Source organism: Ailuropoda melanoleuca, chromosome 5 (genome assembly GCF_002007445.2).
Source record: "Ailuropoda melanoleuca isolate Jingjing chromosome 5, ASM200744v2, whole genome shotgun sequence".
NCBI lineage: Eukaryota > Metazoa > Chordata > Mammalia > Carnivora > Ursidae > Ailuropoda > Ailuropoda melanoleuca.
In genome coordinates, this window is record NC_048222.1 from 82,303,692 (window position 1) to 82,327,211 (window position 23,520).

The following is a 23,520-nucleotide window of genomic DNA, read 5'->3' on the forward strand; positions in this document are numbered from 1 at the left end:
GTGTTTTATATTTTTTTAAGTACACATGAAATTTATTTTTTAATATGGTGTGAGGTAGGGGTCCAATTGTCTTTTCTTCTAGGTAGACAACCATCTTCCTAATACCATTTATTAAAATCAACCATCAGTTCTCCATTGAAGTAAAATGCAACCTTTTTTTATATGCGGTTCCAAATGCACTGGAATCTGTTTGCATGTTTGTTATTCTGCTCCACTGATTGTATGTCTCTTCTTATTCCAATTTTATGCTGTTTTGACTACAGTCTTCTTTTTCATCATTTTAAAGCTAGATTAGAACTTTATTTGGCCAGAGAAAACTTCAGATAATTTTATCCAATTAAAAAATTGTAATTATTATTGAAAGTTCATTTAATTTATATTAGGAATAAGAAAGAGGACATAATAAAGAAAAAGAAGTGGTTAAAATAATTACAAGACAATACTACATAAAACTTTATGACAACAAACTGGAAAATGTGAGGGTAAAAAATCTCCTAATAAATCATATAAATCATCAAAATGGTGCAAGGAGGAGGAAAAATGGGAACTGGCAAATTCCTGTAGAATAAATTGGAAATTTACTTAAAGTTCTACTTTTTAAAAGGACCCCATGAACAGATGACTTACTGGCGAGTTCTAACTAGCCTTTAAAGAGCAAAGAGTCCCAGGGTTATTAAACAATTCAAGACCATAGGAAAAAAGGTGGACAGCTCCCTTGTATGTTATGAAGCCAGTACATCTTAGTGTTAACTCCTCATACACAAAACCCATATGGAAATATTGATTCTCATTTGAAACAAAATATTGGCGAATAGGATCCATCCATGTACCAAAAGACTAATGAACTATAACCAAACAGCTTTTATTTCAGAATGGAAGGAAGTTTTAGTAGCAGAAAATTTATCAACATAATTCATCACATCAACAAATTAAATTATCATATGAAGAGATACTCAATAGGTACCTGATAAAATCCAATATCAATTCTTTTTTTCTTAAAAGATTTTATTTATTTGAGAAAGAGAGAGAGAGGGAGAAAAAGAGGGAGAGTGAGAGGGAGAAGCAGATCATTCACTGAGCAGAGAGTCCAATGTGACACAGGGCTCAGTATCAATTCTTCATAGAAACCCATAATCCAGGACGCCTGGGTGGCTCAGTTGGTTAGGCGTCTGCCTTCGGCTCGGGTTGTGACCTCCAGGGTCCTGGGATTGAATTCCACATCAGGCTCCTTGCTCAACAGGAAGCCTGCCTCTCCCTCTTCCTCCGGCTCCCCCTGCTTGTGCTCTCTCTCTTTCTCTGACAAAAAATAAATAAAATCTTTAAAAATAAGAAAAGAAACCCATAACCCCTTATGCAAAATTCTGATACCAAAAGATCTCTGAAAACCGAAATGTTGGCCTGTAACTTTAGCGCCAAATTTCATTTTCTGCTAAGGTTTATCTGAACTGACATAAAGAAACTACTTAAAAATGAAAAAGTCCTGTTCTTTACAAATGTGAAGTACTGCATGCTCTATATGCAAGGCGTACTCCAACAAAGTATTTATGGATTATTTGTTATTGTGTCTGTCTGTCCTATATTTAAAATTATTATAGTCTTTCTTTTTTTCAAGGTGAGTTTAAGGAGAAGTGGTATGAGACATGTGCTCTCAGCTTTCTGGAAGAAAAGCATCATTGCGTTTCATTAAATCTAAGACACCGCTGTTTGGAGGGCTAGTGTTTATTTTATGTATCACTAACACAGGGAAAAAAGATGCTGCTAATTACTTTATGAATCATCATCAATTGTAAAACCCATCACGGTTTCAGAGATAGTGAAATGTGAAAAAGGTTCATCTTGGAATCAAAGACATGCTGTGAACATATTTGAAAGCAGTCAGGAGCTCTCCACCAACCGTATGGCCCTTAAGACAAGAGCAGGAACTCAAGGTCCTTTCCTCCAAATATCTGCATCTTGGAGATGGGCCAGGTGTGAGGTGGAGTGTGGTGGTATGGGGTCAGCCAGGACTCCAGAGTTGGCTCTTCAATGGTGAAGTGACCGTGAACCAGCTATTGAACATGTCAATAGTCTGGGACAGCGGTAATGCCTACTCACACTAACTTTAGAGTGAAAAGGATGAGGAGAAACAGGGTTTGTGAAGTTCCTGGTCAAGTGTAAGGCCTTCCTGAATAACCACCCCTGGAATGGAGGCAATGCTGATGTGGTGGTGATGTTGGCCGTGGTCTCTAGCATCCTTCCCACTTCGGTCATTCTATGATCCTTTACTCAAGAAAAATCTTGGCCATATTTCTCTCACCTCTAAGGAAGTTAACCTGAGATTACTGAGAAGAGGCAGTTAGCTTCAGATACCTGAACTATTACTGTGTCCTGAATTTACAGCATCTCACCCGAAAATCTGAGTGGGGAAGAACCTCAGACATGTTTCTTACATGAGCCGAGAGAGGAACGTGACCTTCCCATGTACTGTAGCCCGCGGCAAAATGAAGACTAGAACCCAGACCACCAGACACGTTGTCAGACTCTTTCTGGATGCCAGGGCTCCTGTCCCCGGGGAACGGGGTTCCACCCCAGCAGGTTCTGGCAGTTTGCTCAGATGATCTCTGTGTCCTAAATACAGTCATTCTTCCTCTCTGGACCACTTCTTCCTGCTCCGGGGGAAAAAATGATGCAAGCTTAGCCTGCCAGACCCCTACTGACTCCATGTTCTGATTTTGACCTTCCTTGCTCCCCTTCCCTCCTTCCCCCCACCTTTCTAATTGGCAATCCGGAAGGGGTTGGGGGAGCTCTTCTGTACTGAGGCTCTGAAGACCTACTCACATCACCACTCTGCGGTGTGCTCTCCGACAGGATGGGAGTGGTGAGCAGCAAAAAGCAAGTGAAGGAGAAGAGTAAGGGCCGAAGGAGTCCTGTGAAGGTCAGCACCCAGAGCAAAGACCCCCCACCACTGCCACCCCTGGTGAGTGACAGCTGTTCCCAGCTGGAGAGGGAAGGGGAGGAAAAGAGCAGAGAACATATGCAACTCCCTGGAGGCTGCTGCTTGTCTCCAGCCAGCGCCAGGGCCATTTCTAGATAATTCAGGGCTCTGACAAATTGGCCCCTTGCCCCTGCCACCAAATGTGGCACCCACCTCATGTTGGTGTGACAGAACGTTTAGCAGCCAATTGCCAGTGTTTACATCGATTAGCTGTGTGCTTTGAAGCAGGTTACTCAACTCCCCTAAGCCTCAGTTTCTGCATCTGTAAAATGGGTATAGTGAAAGTGCCTTTCTGATAGGGTTGTAACAATATGTGATGTATATACAGCCATGCAATTCCATAACGTAATACCTTTAGCACAAGATCGGGCATGGGTAGTCCCCAGTGACTCTTAGCCAGTTTTCATTTCACAGGGGCAGCCTTGAAGAGAAAAAGAAATCAAAAAGGTCAGCTTGAGAAGAGGGTGTGGTGGGAAAGGGTCTGAGGCATTTAGCAACATCTGCTGCCCCCACCCCTACCCAGAAGCCCCTGGAGATCAGTGTCCCCTTCATGGCACTGCAGCGGGCATTCTAAGGAGCTTACTCTCTGGGGATAAGGAATCCTAAGACTATCCACACCTCCCCAGCAAACCCTCAGGCCCCTGAGATGCAATTCTGGCTGGTTCACAGAGCAATTAGAGCCCTTCACGGAGGCCGCTGCATTCCGATGACGCATTTTTAGATGATTGTTTGTGACACCCCCGCCCCCACCCAGCTACCTATCTTTGGGGCAGTTGGGAGTCATGCCTGGAATCTGTTCTCTCACTCTCTACCTCCAGGGGCACATTCAACTGGTCATACTTTAGTCCAACAGTGACCTAATGGGATATGGGAATGGCTAATCCCATTTCTTAGACAAACGAGGCATTTTATCTATGTCCCAACTTAGTTTAGGGCTTGGCACAGAACAATGAGATGTTTGTTGAATCAGTGAATGATGGCCAGAGCACACTCAGACTTAGACTGAGTAATTTCTCCAAAGTTACATGCTAATAAGTTATAGAGCCTGGAATGTTTTTAACTTTATTTTTTTTAAGATTTTTTTTTTATATATTTGAGAGAGAGAGAGCATGAGCAGGGTGAGGGGCAGAGGGAGAGGGAGAAGCAGAGTCCCCACCGAGCAGGGAGCCCAACTCGGGACTCGATCCCAGGACCCTGGGATCATGACCACAGCCAAAGGCAGACGCTCAACTGACTGAGCTACCGAGGCCCCCCAATTTTCACTTTTAAAAAAATCACATCATATATACTAATTATGGGGAAAAATTATAAATACTCATTATCCCACTAACCAGCGATACCCAGAGTTAGCACTGCGGGGCTCCTGCCCCCAGACCCTTATTCTCGATGTTATTTATATGATGTGTTTATATTTTTAATGGAGCCATACTGTACATACCATTTTGCAAAATGCAACTTCAAAATTGTGTTCAATAAATATGGAGTACAAAAAAAGAATATTCATAACACAACCACCAAATTAAAAGAATAATGAAACAAACACCCAGCACAACCCCTCTGATCTTAAAGGGGAAAAGGGACCATTATCCCCCTTGTCCATCCCTCATCCCAGGCTCCTATCCTGAATGTGTTCATCATTCCTTAGCTTTGCTTTTCTGTATCATCACATGTGTGTATGCTCCTAAAGACTGTTTAGTTTAATTTTGCCCGTTACGTACTTTCAATCAAATCAAGCAGCATGTATTCTTCTGAGACTTGGTTGTCAGATCTCCGTTATGTCTGTGACCTTCAACCACATCGATGCACGTAGCTAGAGCTCAGTAGCTCCCACAGTGGTGTAGCATTTCCTTGCATGACTGTGCCCCGGTTTGCCTATTTTTCTGTCATTCGTCGTAAGGATGATTTCCACCCTTTACAATTCTTACGAATTGTTGTAAGTTTTGCTGAGATCATTCTCATACAAGGTTCCTAGCACACACATGCAAAAGCTTCTTTACAGTTTATATACCTAGGGATAGATTGGTTGAGTTTTAGGGAAATATGTTTTTATTTTTTAAAGATTTTTTTTTATTTATTTCAGAAAAAGAGAGAGGCAGAGACAGCATGAGCAGGGGGAAGGGGCAGAGGGAGAGGGAGTGGGAGAAGCAGACTCCTCACTGAGTAGGGAGCCCAATGCGGGGCTCGATCCCAGGACCCTGAGACCATGACCTGAGCAGAAGGCAGACGCTTAACTGACTGAGTCACCCAGGTGCCCCGGGAAATATGCTTTTAAAATAATTTTCCCTGAGAACCAATACCCTTTTGCAGCTTCATCGTTTAGTGGCAGAGCCAGCATATGAATCCAGGTGATCTGACTTTCCCCCATCCCCTCCTCCCTCCATCCCCGCCATTCCACAGCTCCCTCTTACAATGCTGGGGCATCCCTACACCCTCCTGCTCTGACCCCGTGTATGGTCCAGGGCTGTGTGAGATGACGCTGGTACCTAAGGAGTTGCGGCACCCAGTGGACAATTTACCGTGCAACCTCCTATTGACAGAGCAGCTCCCTACAGAGCACCCAGCTGACAGGTGCAGCAGCTTCCCTGCCCAGGCCTTGGGGGTTTGAACTAACACAGCACGTGTGTGTGTGTGTGTGTGTGTGTGTGTGTGTGTGTGTGTGTGTGTTGTGTGTGTATCTGTGTGTTTCTGCTCCAGGTCCTGTTTAACCACCTGGCCCCTGCACCTCCGGACACATGCCCAGACAAAGGTAAGAAGGGGCTGCTTTGGAAGCCGAGGCTCTACAGGCCATCTGCCCTAGGCCCGGGCTGCATGCAGGCAGAACAGGGGCCCAGCTGGGAGCAGCTTGCTGGAGAGAACAGGGAAGCCCTCTAGGGTCAGAGAGGAGGCATCTGTGTGGGGAGGGGCCTAAAGGAGGCACAGCGAGGGGTGTGGCCCAGCTCTGCCCCAGGCTTCACCTGCCTGTGGGGGCCCCTCCAGGAACCAAGCCCCAGTTCCTGTATCTGAGCCTGGGTGGTTTTTTGTTTTTTGTTTTTCAAAAAAGGACTACAAACTGTAAATGCGACAAAAAGAAAAACATTACAATAAATACAAACAGCATAAAAACGAACCCAAGTTTTCAAAGATTCTAACCCCAGCCTCAAAGGGTGAGGGCTGATGGGTCTGCATCTTCCCTCCTGCCCTGAGTCTGCTCTGTGTATGGGAGCACCATCTTTCTCCCCACTTCCCCACTTTCAAAGTCGCTTCCCACCTCTGACTACTCACACCACCCTCCCTCACCCCCAGTCTCTACTGCCACTCTGGTGAGTAGGACAGTGGGGGGGGGGTCGCATAATGAGTGACCTTGGCCCTCCTGGGTCAGGGGTTTGGACCTTGGGGGGCCTCACAGGATGGTAGCTTCCTTCAGAATTGGCTTGCAGGAGAGCAGCCCCTCCACACAGCACCAGGAGCTCTGCCAGAGCCTCTGTCCCTCATTGCCCCACCAGGTATGCACTGAGTGAACAGTACCCAGAGCCTGGCTCTGTCCAAGTACTGGAGAGGCTGCAAAATTGAGTAAGACATGGCTCCTCAACCTGAGAGAGCTCAGAGCCTGTCAAATGCCTGAGCAACAGGCTAAAACCAGATGAGTTATCTTACCTGGTGTTTCTCATCCTGCTGGAGATCACCATTAGTTACCACAGGGCTTGTCCTTCACTTCCTACCAGGGGGAAGCCCTGAGGAAAAAATAAACTAACTGCCTTTGGTGCAATGACTTGAATCTCAGAACTGGAGGGGGGGTGCTGTCATCTCTTCCAATCCCCTCTACCCCCTATGGGAAGGTGAATAGCCCATCACACCACATGTCAGTGATGAAGCTGAGTCATCTGCTCCCAGGTGAGCTAGGTGGTCTCCAAGTGACCTTTTCCAGAGGCTCTTGGCTCCCCAGAGCTGTGCAGGAAAGCCCTTCTCACTAGCAGTGGCCGTTCGGATGTCCATTCCCAGGACCAGCAGCAAGTCAGGGGTACTGCCTGCCAGGAGCACTGTGATAGGGCCTTGGGCACAGTGACAGGTCAAGGTTACAGCGGCCACGTTCCAAGACCACTACCCCCTTTGGAATAGAGGTGGGAAGGGGAAGAGAAGGGAAGCTCATGTGCCTTTGAGGCAATAAGGAATCAGCCTATGCTCATTCCCAAACTTGGGACAGCAACCATCAGCCCAATGAAGCCCATCTCCCTAGATTTTTGGGCTAGCCACTCCCTGAGAGGGTAGCCCTGGCCGGGTCTTTTGATGTGGAGACCAGAAGGGAAGACAGGACAGGCCCTGAGGGGCAGCCCGTCCTTGTTACCAGCAGCAAAGTCAGCAGGTCAGTCTGCCAGACAAGAGTTTCCTCTGCTGTGTCAGTGAGCGAGAAAGCACAACACAGCTTCCCCTCTGTCCCTGCGTCATCCTGACCTCATGGCAGCCAGAGATGGCCCACAGCACAGACTTATCCAGCCGCTGCCCTCACTCTGCTGGGCCTGAGCAGTGCCCATCTCTTCCTTGTTCACTCTAGAGGAGCATTTCGTGGTGGCCCTGTACGACTACAGCTCAGTGAATGACAGGGACCTGCAGATGCTGAAGGGAGAGAAGCTGCAGATACTGAAGGAGTAAGTTTCTGGAATGCCGTCCTATGGTCAGAGGCCTCTGCAGCTCCCTATCACAGCAGAATGGCCACCCAGCCGTCCACTGCCTCACTCCACCCCACCCCCACCCTCTATGAGTATCTCTTCCATCACTCCACCCCCAGCCCAGTCAGCCACCATTTCTTTTTACCTTGACCCAGTCGTCTTCCTTCTACTTATCGTTCCAAAGTCTTTCTCACAAGGTGGTTTCCATTCACTATCAACTGCCCCACTGTCAAAATCCTACTCCTCCTTCAAATCCCACCTGGAATGTCACCTCCTCCATGAAGCCCTCCTGATGGGCACAGCACTTGCCTGGCTGTGTCTCCCTTGCCAGAGAAGACCTCGCACAGGATTCTACTCATGAAATCAACTTTACTTGATTTCCAGGGCTCCCACTCAGAAACTCCTCCAAAGTCTGCTCTCTCTCAAACGTCTGGCTTGTTCTGTGGACCCCTGCGGTTCTGCTTTTGTTCTTGAAGTTCTGCAATGGCCTTGGGACAAAAGTCTGAAAGCCCCGACCTTCTGGGCATGCGTGGGCTGCCCGGCTCCTCCTTTGGGCAGCAGCTCTCCTCCTGCGTTCGTCTTTCCCGTCTGGTCCCAACTCACTCACTAAACTCTCAATCTGTCCCATTAATCAAGAGGAAGGCTACTCACGGAAGACAGGGGCCCTCTAGGGTGGTCAGGCTGTCTGCGCAAACTCTTCCCCTAGAGGCTTAATCATCCCCTTCCTGTGACATGCTTGGCAAGTTAGCATCCCCCTCACTGAGCAACTCGTCCAAGCTCCCTCTCGCCTGCACTCTGTGAATCCTCTGCCTCAGGGACAAGATCAGAGTGGAGGGAGGGCTGTGAGTGGCCCCCGGGAGAGGCCCACAGGGGCCACTATCCCATTCTGGTTTCCCTCCTCCTCCGTAGAGTTGGAGACTGGTGGTTGGCCAGGTCTCTCATAACCGGAAGAGAAGGCTACGTGCCCAGCAACTTTGTGGCCCGAGTGGAGACCCTGGAAGTGGAAAAGTAGGTGGACACAGGGAAGGCCCTCAAAGCAGAGGCTCACTTGCTGCTTCTGCTCTGGGGGCTGCTGGGCAGGGAGGGGTCAGAAAGTGGCTGGTAGGTGAGCCTCTGTGAGCCCAGTATGGAGGGAGCAGAAAAGGGGCATGAACTGGAACTGCTGGGGGAAAGCTTATCCACCGTCCCTGGTCCCTGACAACCTGGTGCTCAGGGAGACACCCCTCCCTGCTCATTTCACTCCTCCCCTCTGTGAAATGGAGCTGCCCCTCCCCTGGCTCATTTGGATAGAAACAGCCCTACTGGCCCATGGCCTTGCAAGCTAACATCGAGGCATGGTGATCAGCTCCCTCTCTTCCCAGTGCCTCCAGTGGGCAGGCCTCAGGGGGACTCACAGCATGGTGGCCTCATCCAGAATTGGCCTCCAGAGAGCAGTACTCCCCAGCAGCCTCATAACCCACTTCCACACAGCACCAGTCACTCATTCCCTCCCACAGCATGCACTGGGCAAACAGTACCTGGACTCCGATTCTGTCCAAGTACTGAGAAAGCAGTAAAAATAGGTAGGATGTGGCTTTTCCCCTGAAAGAGCTCAGACTCTGTCAAACTCTTGAGCAAAGTGCAGGAACCGGGTTAGTGGCCTCACCAGGTGTCCCTCATCCAGCGATGGTCGCCCTTGGGAAGGTTCTCTGTCTGGCACTCCCAGCCCTGCGCTTTTCCCTGGAACAGTGTGTGGGGCCATGGGCCCACTTACTTCCACACTGACTGGTCCATGCTTGAGAGGAACATGGCAGGAATATGTGCTCTGAGAGTCTCAGCACTTGGTGGAATTCAGACTTGACCTCAAGGAGGGGGTGCTTTGAGAGAAGGAGGTCAGGTGCCCTTTCCCAGAGTAAAATTAACAAAGGGCACCCAAAATATGTTCTCAGTTCAAAAAAGCAGTAAGTCTATCCTTTGATGGGAAGTGAAAAGAAAAGGGGGCACAGGGGCCAAACGGCATTTCATGAATCAAGATGTGAGGAGTATTGTTATCTCAGGGTTAACCTGAAAACAGGAAAACGCTATTTTATTTTTGTGGGTGGGGAGAAGGGAGGTACGGATATGAATATTCTGAGGAGCATGGCCAGCCTCTGATGTTTGCCTGCCTTTGCCCTTTTCCAGATGGTTCTTTAGATCAATTAGCCGGAAGGATGCTGAGAGGCAGCTTCTGGCTCCAATCAATAAGGCGGGCTCCTTTCTTATCAGAGAGAGTGAAACCAACAAAGGTAAGCATGGTGCCCAGCACTCCCTCCTGTGAAGTCCCCAGGAAGCCCCCCCTGAGGCTGCTCCTGGGAGGGGATGGTGGGTGGGGAATGCCAGCCAGGGGAACCCGGCGGCTTCTGGGGCTCCCATCTCCCTCTCAAGTCAGGCCCTGCCCGGACAGCCCGTCCAGTGCCTAGTCACTGAGTGAGAGACTGTGGTGCCAACAGGTCTCCACTGGCCAGGCTGGAAACGTACAGGGCACAAGTAGGAGAGGCAGTTGAAGAGCCGCTCCCGCCCTGGCCACTGTGCATCATCTCTGGCTCAGCGGGGGCACTGAGGCTGGCAGGGTCGGAAGAGGGGGCACGACCCAAAGCCATGTTTTGGAATCAAAGGATTTGGGAGCTGATAGACTTCTTAGAGATCATCTCAGCCAGAGGGTGTGACCTCAGACACTTACAGGAGCCTGGAAGGTGACAGAAGTTTGGAGAACGGCCCATGCCTGGATATGAAAGAGGGTTGTGGCCATTGTGGAGAAATGGGAGCACTCGTGGATTCAAACCCCCGAAACATTTCTCCTGCCACCCGCAGGCCACCGGGCTTTCTCTTTCTCTTTTATTTGGTTTTCTCTCCTTCTTTCCTTCTTAAAATTCCCTTTGTTATGACATATAAAACATATAAAAGTTGCATAAATTATAAGTAAGGGTACAATTATAGAGTCATAATAGGTAAACACCTGTGTAGACTCAAGAGAGGGAACATTCCAGATGTCCACAGCCCCTCTCACTGCTCCACTTGTGCTCCTCTCTGACTCAACCTACCCACACCCACCCCCAGAGAAGTCACTGCTATCTCAACTTTTAGGGAAATCCTTTTTTCTTTTTTTTTTCTTTTTTTTAAGATTTTATTTATTTATATGAGAAAGAGAGAGAGAGAGCACGTGCACAAGCAGGCTCCCCACCGCACAGGAAGTCCAATGCAGGACTCCATCCCAGGACCCTGGGATCATGACCTGAGCTGAAGGCAGATGCTTAACCCACTGAGCCACCCAGGCATCCCAACTTTTAGGGAAATCCTTCCTTGCTTTTCCTTACGGTTTTGCCACCCGTGTTTCGTATATTCCACTTTATGCAGGTGGAATCGTACTATTTTTACTTTTGTATGTCTTGTCCCTTCCACTGGACATTGTATATGACGTTCTATATCAATTTGCTAGGACTGCTGTCATAAAGTACCAGAAACTGGGGGCTTCGCAGAAATGTACTGTGCCACAGTGCTGGAGGCTGGCAGTCCAAGGTCAAGGTGGCGGCAGGGTTGGTTTCTTCTGAGGCTTCTCTCCGTGGCTTACAGATGGCCACCTTCTCCCTGTGTCCTCTCCTGGTCTTTCCTCAATCTGCGTCCTAATCTCCTCTTCTAACAAGGACACCAGGCATATTGAATTAGGGATTCCCCTCCCCAGTGACCTTAGTAGTTACCTTTTTAAACCTCTCCTCTCCAAATAGAGTCACATTCTGAGGAACTGGAGGTGAGGACTTCTACATAGGAATTGGGGAGGGACACAGTTCAGCCCCTAACAGGTCCCCTCATGCTGTCGAGGAAGGCAGTAGTCTGTTCACTTTCACTGCTAAACAGAACCCAGTATATGAATATTCTTAAGCTGTTTCTCCTTTCTGATGTTGGGAGACATGTGCCGTTTCCAGTTTGGGGCGGTTATGAATGTGCTGCTCTGAACCTTATCATATCTGCTTCCTGGTATATGTTTGCCATCTTTGGGATGCTAAGTCAGTACCCCCATTTGAAAGGTGAGGAAACTGAGTCCCTAAGGGAGGAAGTGACTCCCATGAGGCCAACAGTGAACAGGGGTTGGAGGTTCAGAGCCCAAACCATCTAAGAGGCTTTACAAGCTCTACAGTGTGTCCAGCTGGCCTGTCGTGGGCTGATGGAGGGGAATTTCCAGAAAAGTGTGAAGAAAGGCTCTGTTCATCAGGACATGGCACGTAAGGACCTCTTACATCCTTGTGGCCAATTTTTTACTGGAGAGGAGGTGGTGACAGTGACATCAGAGGATGAAGGGGAGAAACAGTGGCTGAGCTGCGAGTTGGTTCCCTGTGGTTGGGGCAATGAGAGGAGACAGATGTTCTGATTAGTGGGAGCTCCCCGCTGCCTTGTCCCTCAGCACCGTCATGGCTTGAGAATGGCAGTGAGTGGGAACATCAGAGCAGCTAATGTGGGACAAGGAAAGCCGCTCGTTACACACTGGGAAGCTCAGGGGAGATCCTGACACCTCCCTGCCCTTCAAAGGGTCAAGGCCAAGTTGAGGAACAGGAGGGGTGCATTGGTAAGTTGAGTGCTCTACAGAATTTCTGGAAATGCACCAATAGATTAAATCTATATATGGAGATATATATATATATATATAGCCATATTGGCACTAGTCCATTTTATCGGCAAAGCACCTTTGACCAAGAAACCATCACTGGAGATGACATGACTGTTTTGTTTTTATAGAGTATTTCAAATATGTACAGAAATAGAGAGAATAGTGTAATGGAACTCCTGGTACCCACCACTCTGCTTCAGCAATGATCGCTCAACCCATCTCGTTTCCTGTGTATCCCCACCCACCACTATTCTGTTGACACAAGTCCTAGAATCATGTGATTTCCCCCTGGACATGATGTCTTAGTCATGGTATATTGCTAAGGTGCCCTCTGGAGAGAAAGGGACCCCCAACTTCAGGATGGAGGAAGGGGTTCTCTAAAAGTGGGGGTATTCCCTCCTGTCCTTGCCCACTCTGGGGAAGCTAGCCCAAGCTAGGAATTGGCCAGATGGAGCCAGGGCTGCAGGAACCCCCAGCATCATCAAGCCCACACACATGTCTACGCACAGAGACGCATGTGCACACGTGCTCCTCAGAACTCCGAAGCAAGTGCCCTCCGTCTGCGTCTGAAAACCACAGCCAGTGGATGTGAGACAGGGAAGAAACGCTGCCCTCAGAAGCAGGAAATGAACTCTCACCCCCTGTTGCCTCCAGGACATCCCATAGCTTCTCAAGCCTCCTTTTATGAGTATCTGTGTGAGTAGCAACTAGTTTTCCAGTCTGAAGGCGAACAGTTCTGCGGTGTTAAATCTCAGTCTCTGGGAGCCCTGAACCAGCAGCGGATAGGATTTGGAGATTCCCTCTAAGAATATTAAACTGTGAAAAGAACCCAGGCAAGTGGGAGCCCCTAAATCATGAGCTCCCGGAGCAGCATCTTGGGGAGGAAAGCAGGGTGTCCTAGGCCTCTTATGATGCAGCCTACACAGGGTAGAGTTGAAAAAAAAAAAAGTGGGGGGAGAAAGGCCCTTTTCCTTACTACGGGGTGGTACGAGGTTGAATGAACTCACTAGAGCCACTCTCCTGTTTCTTAGCGCCGGGACAGGGTACACACACAACTTGCATCCTTTTGCAAGTAGGTGATGAGAGGCGCAATAGCTAAGGAAGACGAGAGGGAAAGGCGGTTTTCGATGGAGACAAACAGCACAGCGGGAAAACCAGGCGTGCACACCCGAAGAAGAGGTGTCCGAGCCTGACACCTAGCGGGAGAGCGTGGTATCGCTTACCGCAAAAGCGTCCTCGGAGGATGGGGAGCTCTCAAGCCCGCCAGTGTGTTCCCCTTCCTGGCCTCAGTTTCCTCATCTTCCTATTAAGAGTGGTGGTCGAGGTACCCAGAGAACTGGACAGAGGCGTTTTATAAAAACATCAAGTTTGTGGAAAGACATTTCTCCAGTGGAAACTCTTGCCTTTAGCTCTTAACCTTTACCATCTGCCACCCTTTGTCTGCAGGCAGACAGTAATATACAGGACAAGGTGCATAAATGTGTATGAATTGGGGGAATAAGTTACTCTGTTCTCCACAGACATGAGGGCTTAAGTTTGGGATTTGCTATTCCTTGTGGGGGCAGGGCCAGCCTTTTCAGCTAGAATGAATGAGTGAATGAATCCATGAATCAATCCATACCCTAGTTCCTCCAATAACTCTACATTTCTCAATAGTCCATGGCAAAAGGGGTCCCCTGAATGACCACGTGCCCATGCGGGGACAGCATGTTTGCTAAGTGAACATCCTGCCTGCTCCAGAGTGAGTTTGAGAAACTGGGGAAGAAACATCAAGGTCTGAGTTGAGTGGAGAGGATAGGGAAGGCTTTCTAGAGGGTTGAGGTTGAGATGAAAGAAAGGTAACTTATGGTGGAAAGGGTCAAAATAGGGAGCATAATTTGGGGAGGCTTTGAAATGAAACCCAATTCTGATTTTCCCTCTGTATGCCTTGTGTCTTTATTACTCCTCTAGGTGCCTTTTCCTTGACTGTGAAGGATGTGACCACCCAGGGAGAGATGATCAAACACTACAAGATCCGCTCCCTGGATGAAGGGGGCTATTACATCTCCCCCCGCATCACCTTCCCTACTCTCCAAGCTCTGGTGCAGCATTATTCTCGTAAGAGGGGAGGATGTGATGGGGAGGGGAGGGTGGAGGAGCCCTTGGATCTATCCCTGAGATCTCAAGATCATGGGAATCACTGGTGCTATCTTGGGGTGGAGGATTCTCCCAAGGCTGGGCAAATATCAACGTAATGATTCCTAACCCCTTCTCAGCATGTGATCTTTTGGAGAATAACAAGGATTTTCAGTCTTAGAGAGAGCAGATCAATGCAAATAGCGGAATGTATGTAGTGTATGTGTACTTGGACATGGGAGTGTGGTTGACAAAAACAAGGATATGGTTTCCAAGGGAGAGCGGTGATCTGGCTGCTCTTGTAATCTCCAGTCCCATCTCTTCTTCCCTAATGCAGAGAAAGGGGATGGTTTATGCCAGAGGCTGACCCAACCCTGTGTGAGCCTGGCTCCTCAAAACCCCTGGGCCCAGGATGAGTGGGAAATCCCCCGGCAGTCTCTCAAGCTGGTCAGGAAACTCGGGTCTGGGCAGTTTGGTGAAGTCTGGATGGGTGAGTATGTGGGAGCCAGGAGCCTCTCTCTCCCTGCCCCATGTCCAGGAGGCTCGGGATACACACAGTGCATTGTGCTTCCCCAGAAAGCTTGTTCGGGAGAAGGGATGGAGGTGATGGTACCCATTTTACAGATGAGGTAATGAATGCAAGCCTGGAACATGAAGGGACTTGCCCTCAGTTGTCAGGACACCACGGTGGGCAGTAGGAATAGACTCCAGCTCTCCCAGCACCTAGCTGGTTCCGTCCCTCACTCTTCACTGCCCAGGGCTAGCCTGCCATGGACTGATGTGTGAACTTGAACATCTGGCTCACTCCTCTTAGCTTTGGTTTTCCAGATGGAATTACCTCTTACCTTTCAGTGTGGATGGGGGCCTTGATGGAGGGGAGGGAGAATGTGGAGGTACAGTGGGAAAGGAAGGTCGCAGGGCACAGAAAGGAGGGGAGGAGGTCTACAAGCCACCTCTGCCTCCCAGACAATGTCGCCAAGGCTGGGACTCTCATTTCCATACTGAAGCTATGGTGTGGTAGAAGAGACTCAAGCAGGGAAAGGGCAGCTCGGGCCTCAGTCCTCCACCTATAGAATAAGGATGGCTTCTGGAAGCTTATATACGTTTTAGTGAAGGGATCACCCTCCACAGTGTCTGAGTCTTCTGAATGGCTTCTTTATTCTCTCACTGACCCGGGCTCAGGTTATTTCAAGAACAACGTGAAAGTGGCCATCAAGACCTTAAAGGAGGGAACCATGTCTCCAGAGGCCTTCCTGGCAGAGGCCAACCTGATGAAAACTCTCCAGCATGAGAGGCTAGTTCGTCTCTATGCCGTGGTCACCAAGGAACCCATTTACATCGTGACCGAGTACATGGCCAGAGGTGGTACCCTGCGTGGGGCTGCATCCTTCAGATGGGGCAGGGAGGGGTGGGGGTCCAGGCTTGGGGGGCCCAGAAGGCTGAGACTCATCTGCTGCAGTGGGTCTCCCAGTCAGGGGACCTCCGTGGGGGATCCCCGGGCTATGGGTGGGATCCTAAGTTCTAAGGTATTCCACGTGCCTGGGGGCAGAAAGGATGGATGTAAGAAACAAGATGGGTCAATGGTTCTCACAGAGCTGTGTCCCCCACTCAGGACCACTTCACCCAACACTTTTGGAGGACATCTTCTGTGCCCAGCACTGTTTGATGCCCACTAGGGAGGGCAGAGCTTTGCCAAGAGTGGTCGACTGGGCATCCAGAGATGGGTTGAGGTCCCAGTTCTGCCACTCACTAGCCATGGAACTTTGACAACCATAATCGACAACATGGATGAAAAGAGAGTTTGGGCCAGCTGGCCATGGAGGTCCATGGGGAGGAGGGAGCGAGGTCTCATGGGGCAGTGGGCCAGGGGTCGGGCCTCAGCCTGTTACATCCCTCCCACCCCTCCTGTGACCCTGATTGCCCACTGCTTCCTGTAGGATCCTAACCTGCCACATTAACCTAGCTCCTTAGAAATCATCCTGCAGGGGCCGCCCATTGAGCTGGGAGCACAACGCCCCCCCCAACCTCAGCCCCACCTCAAGTGACCACCCTCCCAGCTCTTAGATGCCATGATGGAGCAGTATTTGCCCCCTGCACCAAACCCCGGGAGGCAGGTCTCTCTGTTCTGGCATTTTCTTGCACCCTTGGTCTTCAAAGGCAGAATCTCTGCCAATAAAGGGTGAAGGGGACAAGAAGACACTTTGGAGCGTCATGCCAGGAATAGGCACTAAACTGAGAGTCGGAAGAGCAGGTTCTGCTCCCGGCTCCCCGGCTGGGTGGCTCTGAACCTGGTTGAAACCGAACGTCCTCTGAGCCCCTGGGAGCACAGTAGCGGCCTCCTGGGATGCTCTGACGACCGAGACTCGAATTTCTGTAAAGCAGAAAGCACTCCGCCGCTGTGGGTGGTTTGATTCTTTGTGGACGAGCGATCTGACCAGGCGCCCCGTGCTTCCTGACGCCAGGCGGGGAGCAGCCCACACCTGGGAGAGTCTGGCACAGCTGGGCTTGGATCGTTTTGCAGAAGAGCAGATGCACTTCTCTTTCCTTAGGATGCTTACTGGATTTCCTGAAGACAGATGAAGGTAGCAGATTGTCCCTCCCACGACTGATCGACATGTCAGCCCAGGTTTGTGAGCTATCCAGCACAGCGGAGCACAAGACAAAAAATGCCCTAAGGCACCCAGGCTCTCTCCTCTGTGCCCTGTGGCTTCACGAAATTGGCTATTCAGAGGTTGTATTCATTCAATTTAGGCTGAGCTGGGAAGGACAGAAAACCCAAAGTAATCATGGTTTAAATTTGTAAACATCCAGAGGTGGGCTGTCTGGGGGCAGGCAGGTGGGTGTGCCCCTCAAAGACACGTTTCTTCACCTGCTGGGCACTTAGCCTGTCATCTTCTCGCCCAAGATGGCTGCTCACACTTGACTATCTTGCCCTCTTCTCAACTGGTGGAAGAAGTAAGGAGAAAGAAAGCCCACCTTCTTCCCTCCAGAGACATCTCCCTGAAGTCACCTACTATCCTTGCTTTCACNCCCTTTCCCCCCCCCCCCCCCAAGCCCTGTCACCAGGCCACACCTAGGCTGCAAGGGAGGTCGGGAAATGTAGTCTTTATTCTGGGCCGTTGGGATAGAATGAGGTGAGTCCTATTACTCATGAAGAGAGGGAGAACGGATGGTGTGGGAAACCCAGAGAGTTCACATGAATTCCACGTAACGGTGTAGGCAGGTGTTCTGTTGTGACTGCCTTTCTTCCTCAGATCGCACCCACAAATGCCTTCTCTAGCAGGTGAATCACAATCCAGACTTCAAGAGCAAAATGGAGAGGAGGGATCTTTCCTCCCCAGGGTTGTTAGCTGAGGGTTCTAACTGGCAGGAAAACACATCTGGTGGCCCTGAGTGTGTGTGTCTCTTAAAACTGGAACTCTCAGCAGAAAAGCTCTGGTCTGTGGTCAGCCAGTGAGACACAGAAACACACACACATCCGCCTCCAGAGAGGAAACCTCCCCCTCACCCACATCACCCCATCCCCACCTTGTCTGGTATTATCTGTTATTAGTATCAGTGCAGGAACTGATGTCACGATGCCCTTTTTCCACTGAGGTAAGCTCAGATGGGTTTGAGTAGGCTGCTGAGTGGTCTCGGAAAATTAACGCGGGTAACCCGTTTCAAACCACATAACAGTGATAAGCGTGTCCACCTCTTCTTTCTTTCTTTCTTTGCGTTTTCTCACTCTCCTCTGTCTCTTTATCAGTCCCTGGGGAAATCTTAGGTCCCCCAGGGGCAAAGGATGTGAAAAGCCACCTGCATTTATACCTAGGTGTGGCCAAGAATCGAAGGGTTAGGAAACCAGAAAATCAGAACCTTCTAGGTGAACAGCTTCTAAACCACATTCTAATCATGCCTCGCCATGCAAGCGTGTGGACACACACACCCTACCCTTCTGGGCGCTCCCTTTCCTGCTTGCAGGATGAAATGCAAATCTCCCCTACAACCATAACCCATGTGCCCTACTTTGCAGCCCCACAGCAGCCCTTTTTGTCCTGTCACACCTGTGAGCCCTCACTCAGGCTGGGCAAAATCCTAATCAATGTTTAAGACCCAAGTTAAATTCAATTCAATTTTCCCTGGATGGCAAAGCGGCAGAGAGCACTTAGTGCATGAGTTTCTGTTAGCTTTGTGCATGGTGTGGTCTTCTTGAAAGCATGTCTGGATCCCACGCAATCTTTTTTTTGGGGGGGGGTAGTATTTCTAGTACAGCTCAGTACACATTTGTTAATGGGAGAAGTACTGGTAAATGCTGTCCAGATACAAGATATTTGGTATTCAGCTTTCTAGTCCCCACAGTAGCACACCAATAAATGTATATTGATGCAATGTTTTAGCAAAGGAAAAATAAATGAATGACTAAGTGAACGGAGTGCAGATGGACACATAAACGGAGACATGGGATGAATTCCAGTGCTGCCTTCTTGCCATCGCTGGTCTGACGAGGCACACTGGCATTCTATCCTCCGCCTCGATTTCTGCATCCATTAACTGGGAGTGCAGTGAATAAAGCCTGAGTGAGTTCCCTCGACTACAAGACAAAAGCGACACACAAGCAGCTATTCCTGGCCCGGTGCTGGTGATTGGGGACTGAAACAGAAACAGCCTCTGGTCCGTTGGGATTCTGCACGTGCCCTCCGAGTGCCTGCCTCAGGCGGTGCTGGGTTAGGCCCTTGGCCGCATGTCTTGTGTCGTGCCCACCTCCACTCCGCACCCTGGAGACCCCTTTCCTCATGTTCCAGGTCAGGATGGGGACCCCTCAGGAAGCGTAAGCAACTCCAATCCAAGGCTCCCTGATCCAGAACCGTGCTTCCGACTTGGCGAGGAGATAAAACCCTTTCCTTCCCTCCTTCCCTGCCCTTTTCTTCCCCTGCCACTTGAGAGAACTTCTTCTCCTCCTGCTTTCATTCTGCTGTCTTCTTCCCCTGCAGACACTTGGAAGGAGACAGGAGTGGGGGAAGGGTTCAGGCTGCTCTGGCTCTGACGCCAGTGTGTCTGCCTTTCTGGGCTTTTTGAGGGCTGGGGATTATGGCTTGGTCAGCTGAGGAGCAGTTGAGGCCAGTGTTCTTCTCCACTCAGGAACGTGCTCCTTCTCCTTCTTCTTCTCCAGCAGCACCCGCCACCCCCTATGCACCTGCCAGCAAACACGAGCATGAACACAAACACAGACCCCCGAGTGTTCCTGCCCCTTCCAGGCTGTGAGGGGGTGAAGGCTGGCCCTCCAGATAGGTGGGCAGGGTCCTTCCTCTCCTGATAGGGGCTGTGCAGGGGACGCTGGGTGGGCTCCATCCTTGCTTGGAGGTCCCTATGCTGTCCTTCACTGTGTGGCCTGTTCCCTCAGATTGCCGAAGGAATGGCGTATATCGAGCAAATGAATTCAATCCACCGTGACCTGAGGGCGGCCAACATCCTGGTGTCTGAGACCCTGTGCTGCAAGATCGCTGACTTCGGCTTGGCCCGCATCATTGACAATGAATACACTGCCCAAGAAGGTGAGCGGAGCCCCCACCTACGAGGGAGACCTTGGGCCTTACCTTCCCCAACTCCCTAAACCCCCTTGGGCTTCTCCTTGCCACTCCAGAGCAGAGCCCTATGTGAAGAGATCTGAGAGCTTTGTGGTTTTCCCAATTCTGGCCTTACTCCCGGGTATATCAGCATTCCCTTAAAGGTGCTCTGCAGAGCACTAGGGCCCGATGAGGAATGGCTTTGTGATGAAGGAGGTCTGGAGATGCTGCATAGTCTGTCCAGACCCCCTTTGGAGATTCCTGGTGCACACCAACGTATTAAAGGCACTGAGAGGTCCTGCAGCAAAGAAACAGTGTACATTGGCTTCACCTGGTCTCTCCCAAACTAACTGGAGCCCAAGATACTTTTTCCACTTAGCCTCTATTAACCTCTGACAGAACTAGGGTTTCACAGAACACACTTAGGAAAATACTTTTCTGAAGCATGAGCAGTAAAAGCTTATACCTGAATTAGGGTTTCCACAGAGCACTCTGCTTTCCTTTGTTTGGTATAACTGAGGTAAAAAAAAAAAAAATCCTCTCCACTAGAGGATTTGAAATGGTCAAACCCATTTATCAAGTTAGTTAGCAAGCCTTATTAGCTGAGCATATGAATCAGTTGGTACAGGACAAGGATCAGCAGGGCTTGTTCCCTGAGGAAGCTTCAGGCTGGCTGGGGAGACCAAGAAAGCAGGGCAAGCAAGGAGGTAATCCAGTGCTGAGCTACATGCCGTCTACTCTGGATGCTGACCAGGCTGCAGCCAACCACAGGGCTTCATGGGACAGCAGGATTGGAGTTCCCTCCTCACTGTGACCCTAGGTGGTACATGAGTTGTCTGACATTTTGCAGGTAGGAATTAACTGAGGCAGGGACAAGTTAAGGTGACTTGCCCAAGCCGTGGATTCCTGTTATTAAACACGTGAAGTGGAAAATGACTCTTCTGTCCCAGGTGGAAACACATGTGGGCAGCTCTGTGTAGCCCACTGAGCCAAGACCCAAACAGGGTGACAGAGCTCATCTCTTGTGCTGTGGACCCCAGTGTCTGCACATGCCTGCTCCTGTGTCCTAGGGTCTTAGTGGTTCTCTGGAAGCATCTCTGTTGTGTACAGCGGTCCAAGCCCTGCAAAAGGGAGGGAGGGAGGGACAGGGGCGTACGGAGTCAGTCATGGCCTCACAAAGCTGCTCCTGGCTTTTCTCACAGGGGCCAAGTTCCCCATCAAGTGGACTGCCCCAGAGGCCATCCATTTTGGGGTGTTCACCATCAAAGCAGACGTGTGGTCATTTGGAATCCTCCTGATGGAAATCGTCACTTATGGGCGTGTACCCTACCCAGGTAGGTGGTCCAGAAATGGCTGCAATGACAGATACCCCCCCTTGGTGCCTGGGGTTGCCCACATCCACACCAGAATGGGGTCCCCGCAGGCGGAACAGAGACCCATGCATGTGACTCTGGGGACAGAGGTTCCGCCCCTTTCCTCAACATGGCTTTTGGCAACAGGGCTGTGCCCCCTTCATTCAGCAGAGGTCAGTAAGCCCCAAACCTGGAATTAAGTGACGGTCAATGTCTGAACTCAAGTTTACTCCAAATTGGTTTGTTCTCAGTTGAGGACAGTCTCCCTCAGCCGGCTGGTGCGACTTCACGGAGCACCTGCCCATTGAGGGGTAGGCTTGGGGGCGTCGCCATGCCAGATCAGCAGGACAGGGTCCCACACATGGAGGAATTGCCCCCACACTAAGGAGACCATCCACAGCCTCACGTCCAGCTGTTGTCCAAGCAATGACAGTGAATAAAGGGATGTTTCTCAGTGCCACCAGCCAGGCAGCCAGGTGACCTGCGAGGGACGAGGCGGTGGTCTGTGCCTCACAGGCCCCTGCCGCCCCTCAGCCGCGCTCTGTGTCCCCTCCGCCTGCAGGAATGAGCAACCCCGAGGTCATCCGCAGCCTGGAGCGGGGCTACCGCATGCCACGCCCCGACTCGTGCCCGCCCGAGCTGTACCGCGGTGTCATCGCCGAGTGCTGGCGGAGCCGGCCGGAGGACCGGCCCACCTTCGAGTTCCTGCAGTCTGTGCTCGAGGACTTCCACACGGCCACCGAGGAGCAGTATGAGCTGCAGCCCTAGGCCCTGGCGCGGGGACACGGGTCCGGCGCCCGCGGGGCCGGGGGATGGCTCACATCTGCGGCCCAGCCTGTAGAACTGACCGGGCATGTTCACCTCGCAGATTTATGCCAGCGCCAGCCAGCCTGGAAAGGCAGGGAGGATGGTACGCGCATTTCTCAGATGAGGAAGGTAGAGGTAGAGGCGGCCTGACCGGTGGATCACACAGCATGGACTCGGGACATCCAATCGTAGTCCCACCCTTCTCTGGCTGTATGACCTGGGGTGAGTCACAGCCTCTCTGTACCTCCGATGTCTCGTTTGTACAATGGGGAAGAACCATAATAGTACCTACCTCGTATGTTCCTCAAGGGGATGACATTAGTTAACTGCGGTAGATGTTCAGAATAGCGCCTGGCACGCCTGGCATCACGCAAGACTCCTCTGTGCTGGCGCCAAAATCGAGCAGTTGGCTACAGCTGGCTGGGAGACCCGCTGCTCCCACCTGCGCCATCCGCGCGCCTGTGCTGCTCCCTCTCTGCTACCCCAGAAGCAGGACTGGGTCGTCCTAGATGTCCGCTCAGGGAAGCGTCCTCCTGCCCTGATCTAGATTGCGCTACGTGACACAGGTGGTTTGCATGCGTGGCACAGCGAGGGACTCGCGGAGCCCTGGAAACCGAGCCCCCAGCCCCAAGGACAACACCGCAGACCCAACGGTCATTGCCTTTTAGGGGAGGTTTGAGCAGGGCCAGCAGGTGGCGCCCTCACCTCAGAAATCCTTGGGCTCCAGGTCCGAGTAGGGGATCCTTTGCTGAGCAAAAACACCAGAGCTGACAGTGGGAGCCGCGCCTGTTGGGGGTACGTGCACGGAGGGGCATCAACGATGCGCAGATGATGGGATGGTAACACAAAAACGTTCAAGGCTTCGCACTGTTCAGGAGGCTCGCTATTTGTCATTTTTTTTTGTTTTATTTATAATAGATTTATTGTAATAGATTATTATTAAATAGGTTTATTATAATAGATTCTTTTGAGCATTTAGGTTCACGAAAAATAAGTGGAAAGAACAAATAATGTCCATTTACCCCTCACCCCCACCCCTCAATTTCCCCTATTATTAATATCTTGCAACAGTGTGGTACTTTTATTACAATTGATGAGCCAAATTAACACATTATTATTAACTAAAGCCCATAGTTCACATTAGGCTTCACTCTTTGTGATATGTTGTATGGGTTTGGACAAATGTGTGATGACGTGCCTTCAGCATTACACAATCCTACAGAATAGTTTCGATGCCCTAAAATTCCCTTGTGCTTCTATGCATCCCTCCCTCCCTCCCTCCCTCCCTCTGAACCCCGACCATCAACCTGCCATGTTTTGACTCCTCTGATTCTGGTAACCCAAGGATGTAGGAATATTACAATGCCATGTACAGAGGAAGAAAGCCAGGCACAAAGACTTTGGGTAGTATTCCCAAGTCGCACTGCTCGTTAGTGGTGGGAGGGGGATGTGGACCCCAAGCACA

At 50.4% G+C, this 23,520-nt stretch overlaps 1 protein-coding gene across 9 annotated transcripts in view; it reads left to right on the forward strand.

The window, feature by feature from the left end:
- BLK (BLK proto-oncogene, Src family tyrosine kinase) overlaps window positions 1-23,015 on the forward strand; it is a 71,416-nt gene extending 48,401 nt beyond the window's left edge. For 4 of the 9 annotated variants that reach the window (XM_034661363.1, XM_034661365.1, XM_034661364.1 and 1 more), the window contains 12 exons: window positions 2,848-2,956; window positions 5,669-5,720; window positions 7,503-7,596; window positions 8,527-8,625; window positions 9,778-9,881; window positions 14,186-14,332; window positions 14,688-14,840; window positions 15,533-15,712; window positions 16,813-16,976; window positions 19,734-19,884; window positions 21,099-21,230; window positions 21,811-23,015. In XM_034661363.1, coding sequence (XP_034517254.1) covers window positions 2,849-2,956; window positions 5,669-5,720; window positions 7,503-7,596; window positions 8,527-8,625; window positions 9,778-9,881; window positions 14,186-14,332; window positions 14,688-14,840; window positions 15,533-15,712; window positions 16,813-16,976; window positions 19,734-19,884; window positions 21,099-21,230; window positions 21,811-22,016 — 1,590 coding nt within the window. In that variant the 5' untranslated portion in view covers window position 2,848 and the 3' untranslated portion in view covers window positions 22,017-23,015. Of the gene's footprint in view, window positions 1-2,847; window positions 2,957-5,668; window positions 5,721-7,502; window positions 7,597-8,526; window positions 8,626-9,777; window positions 9,882-14,185; window positions 14,333-14,687; window positions 14,841-15,532; window positions 15,713-16,812; window positions 16,977-19,502; window positions 19,622-19,733; window positions 19,885-21,098; window positions 21,231-21,810 lie in introns of those variants that run through there. The other 5 variants (XR_004625775.1, XM_019804234.2, XM_034661366.1 and 2 more) reach the window with 5 other exon arrangements.
- Window positions 23,016-23,520: the final 505 nt, after the last annotated feature.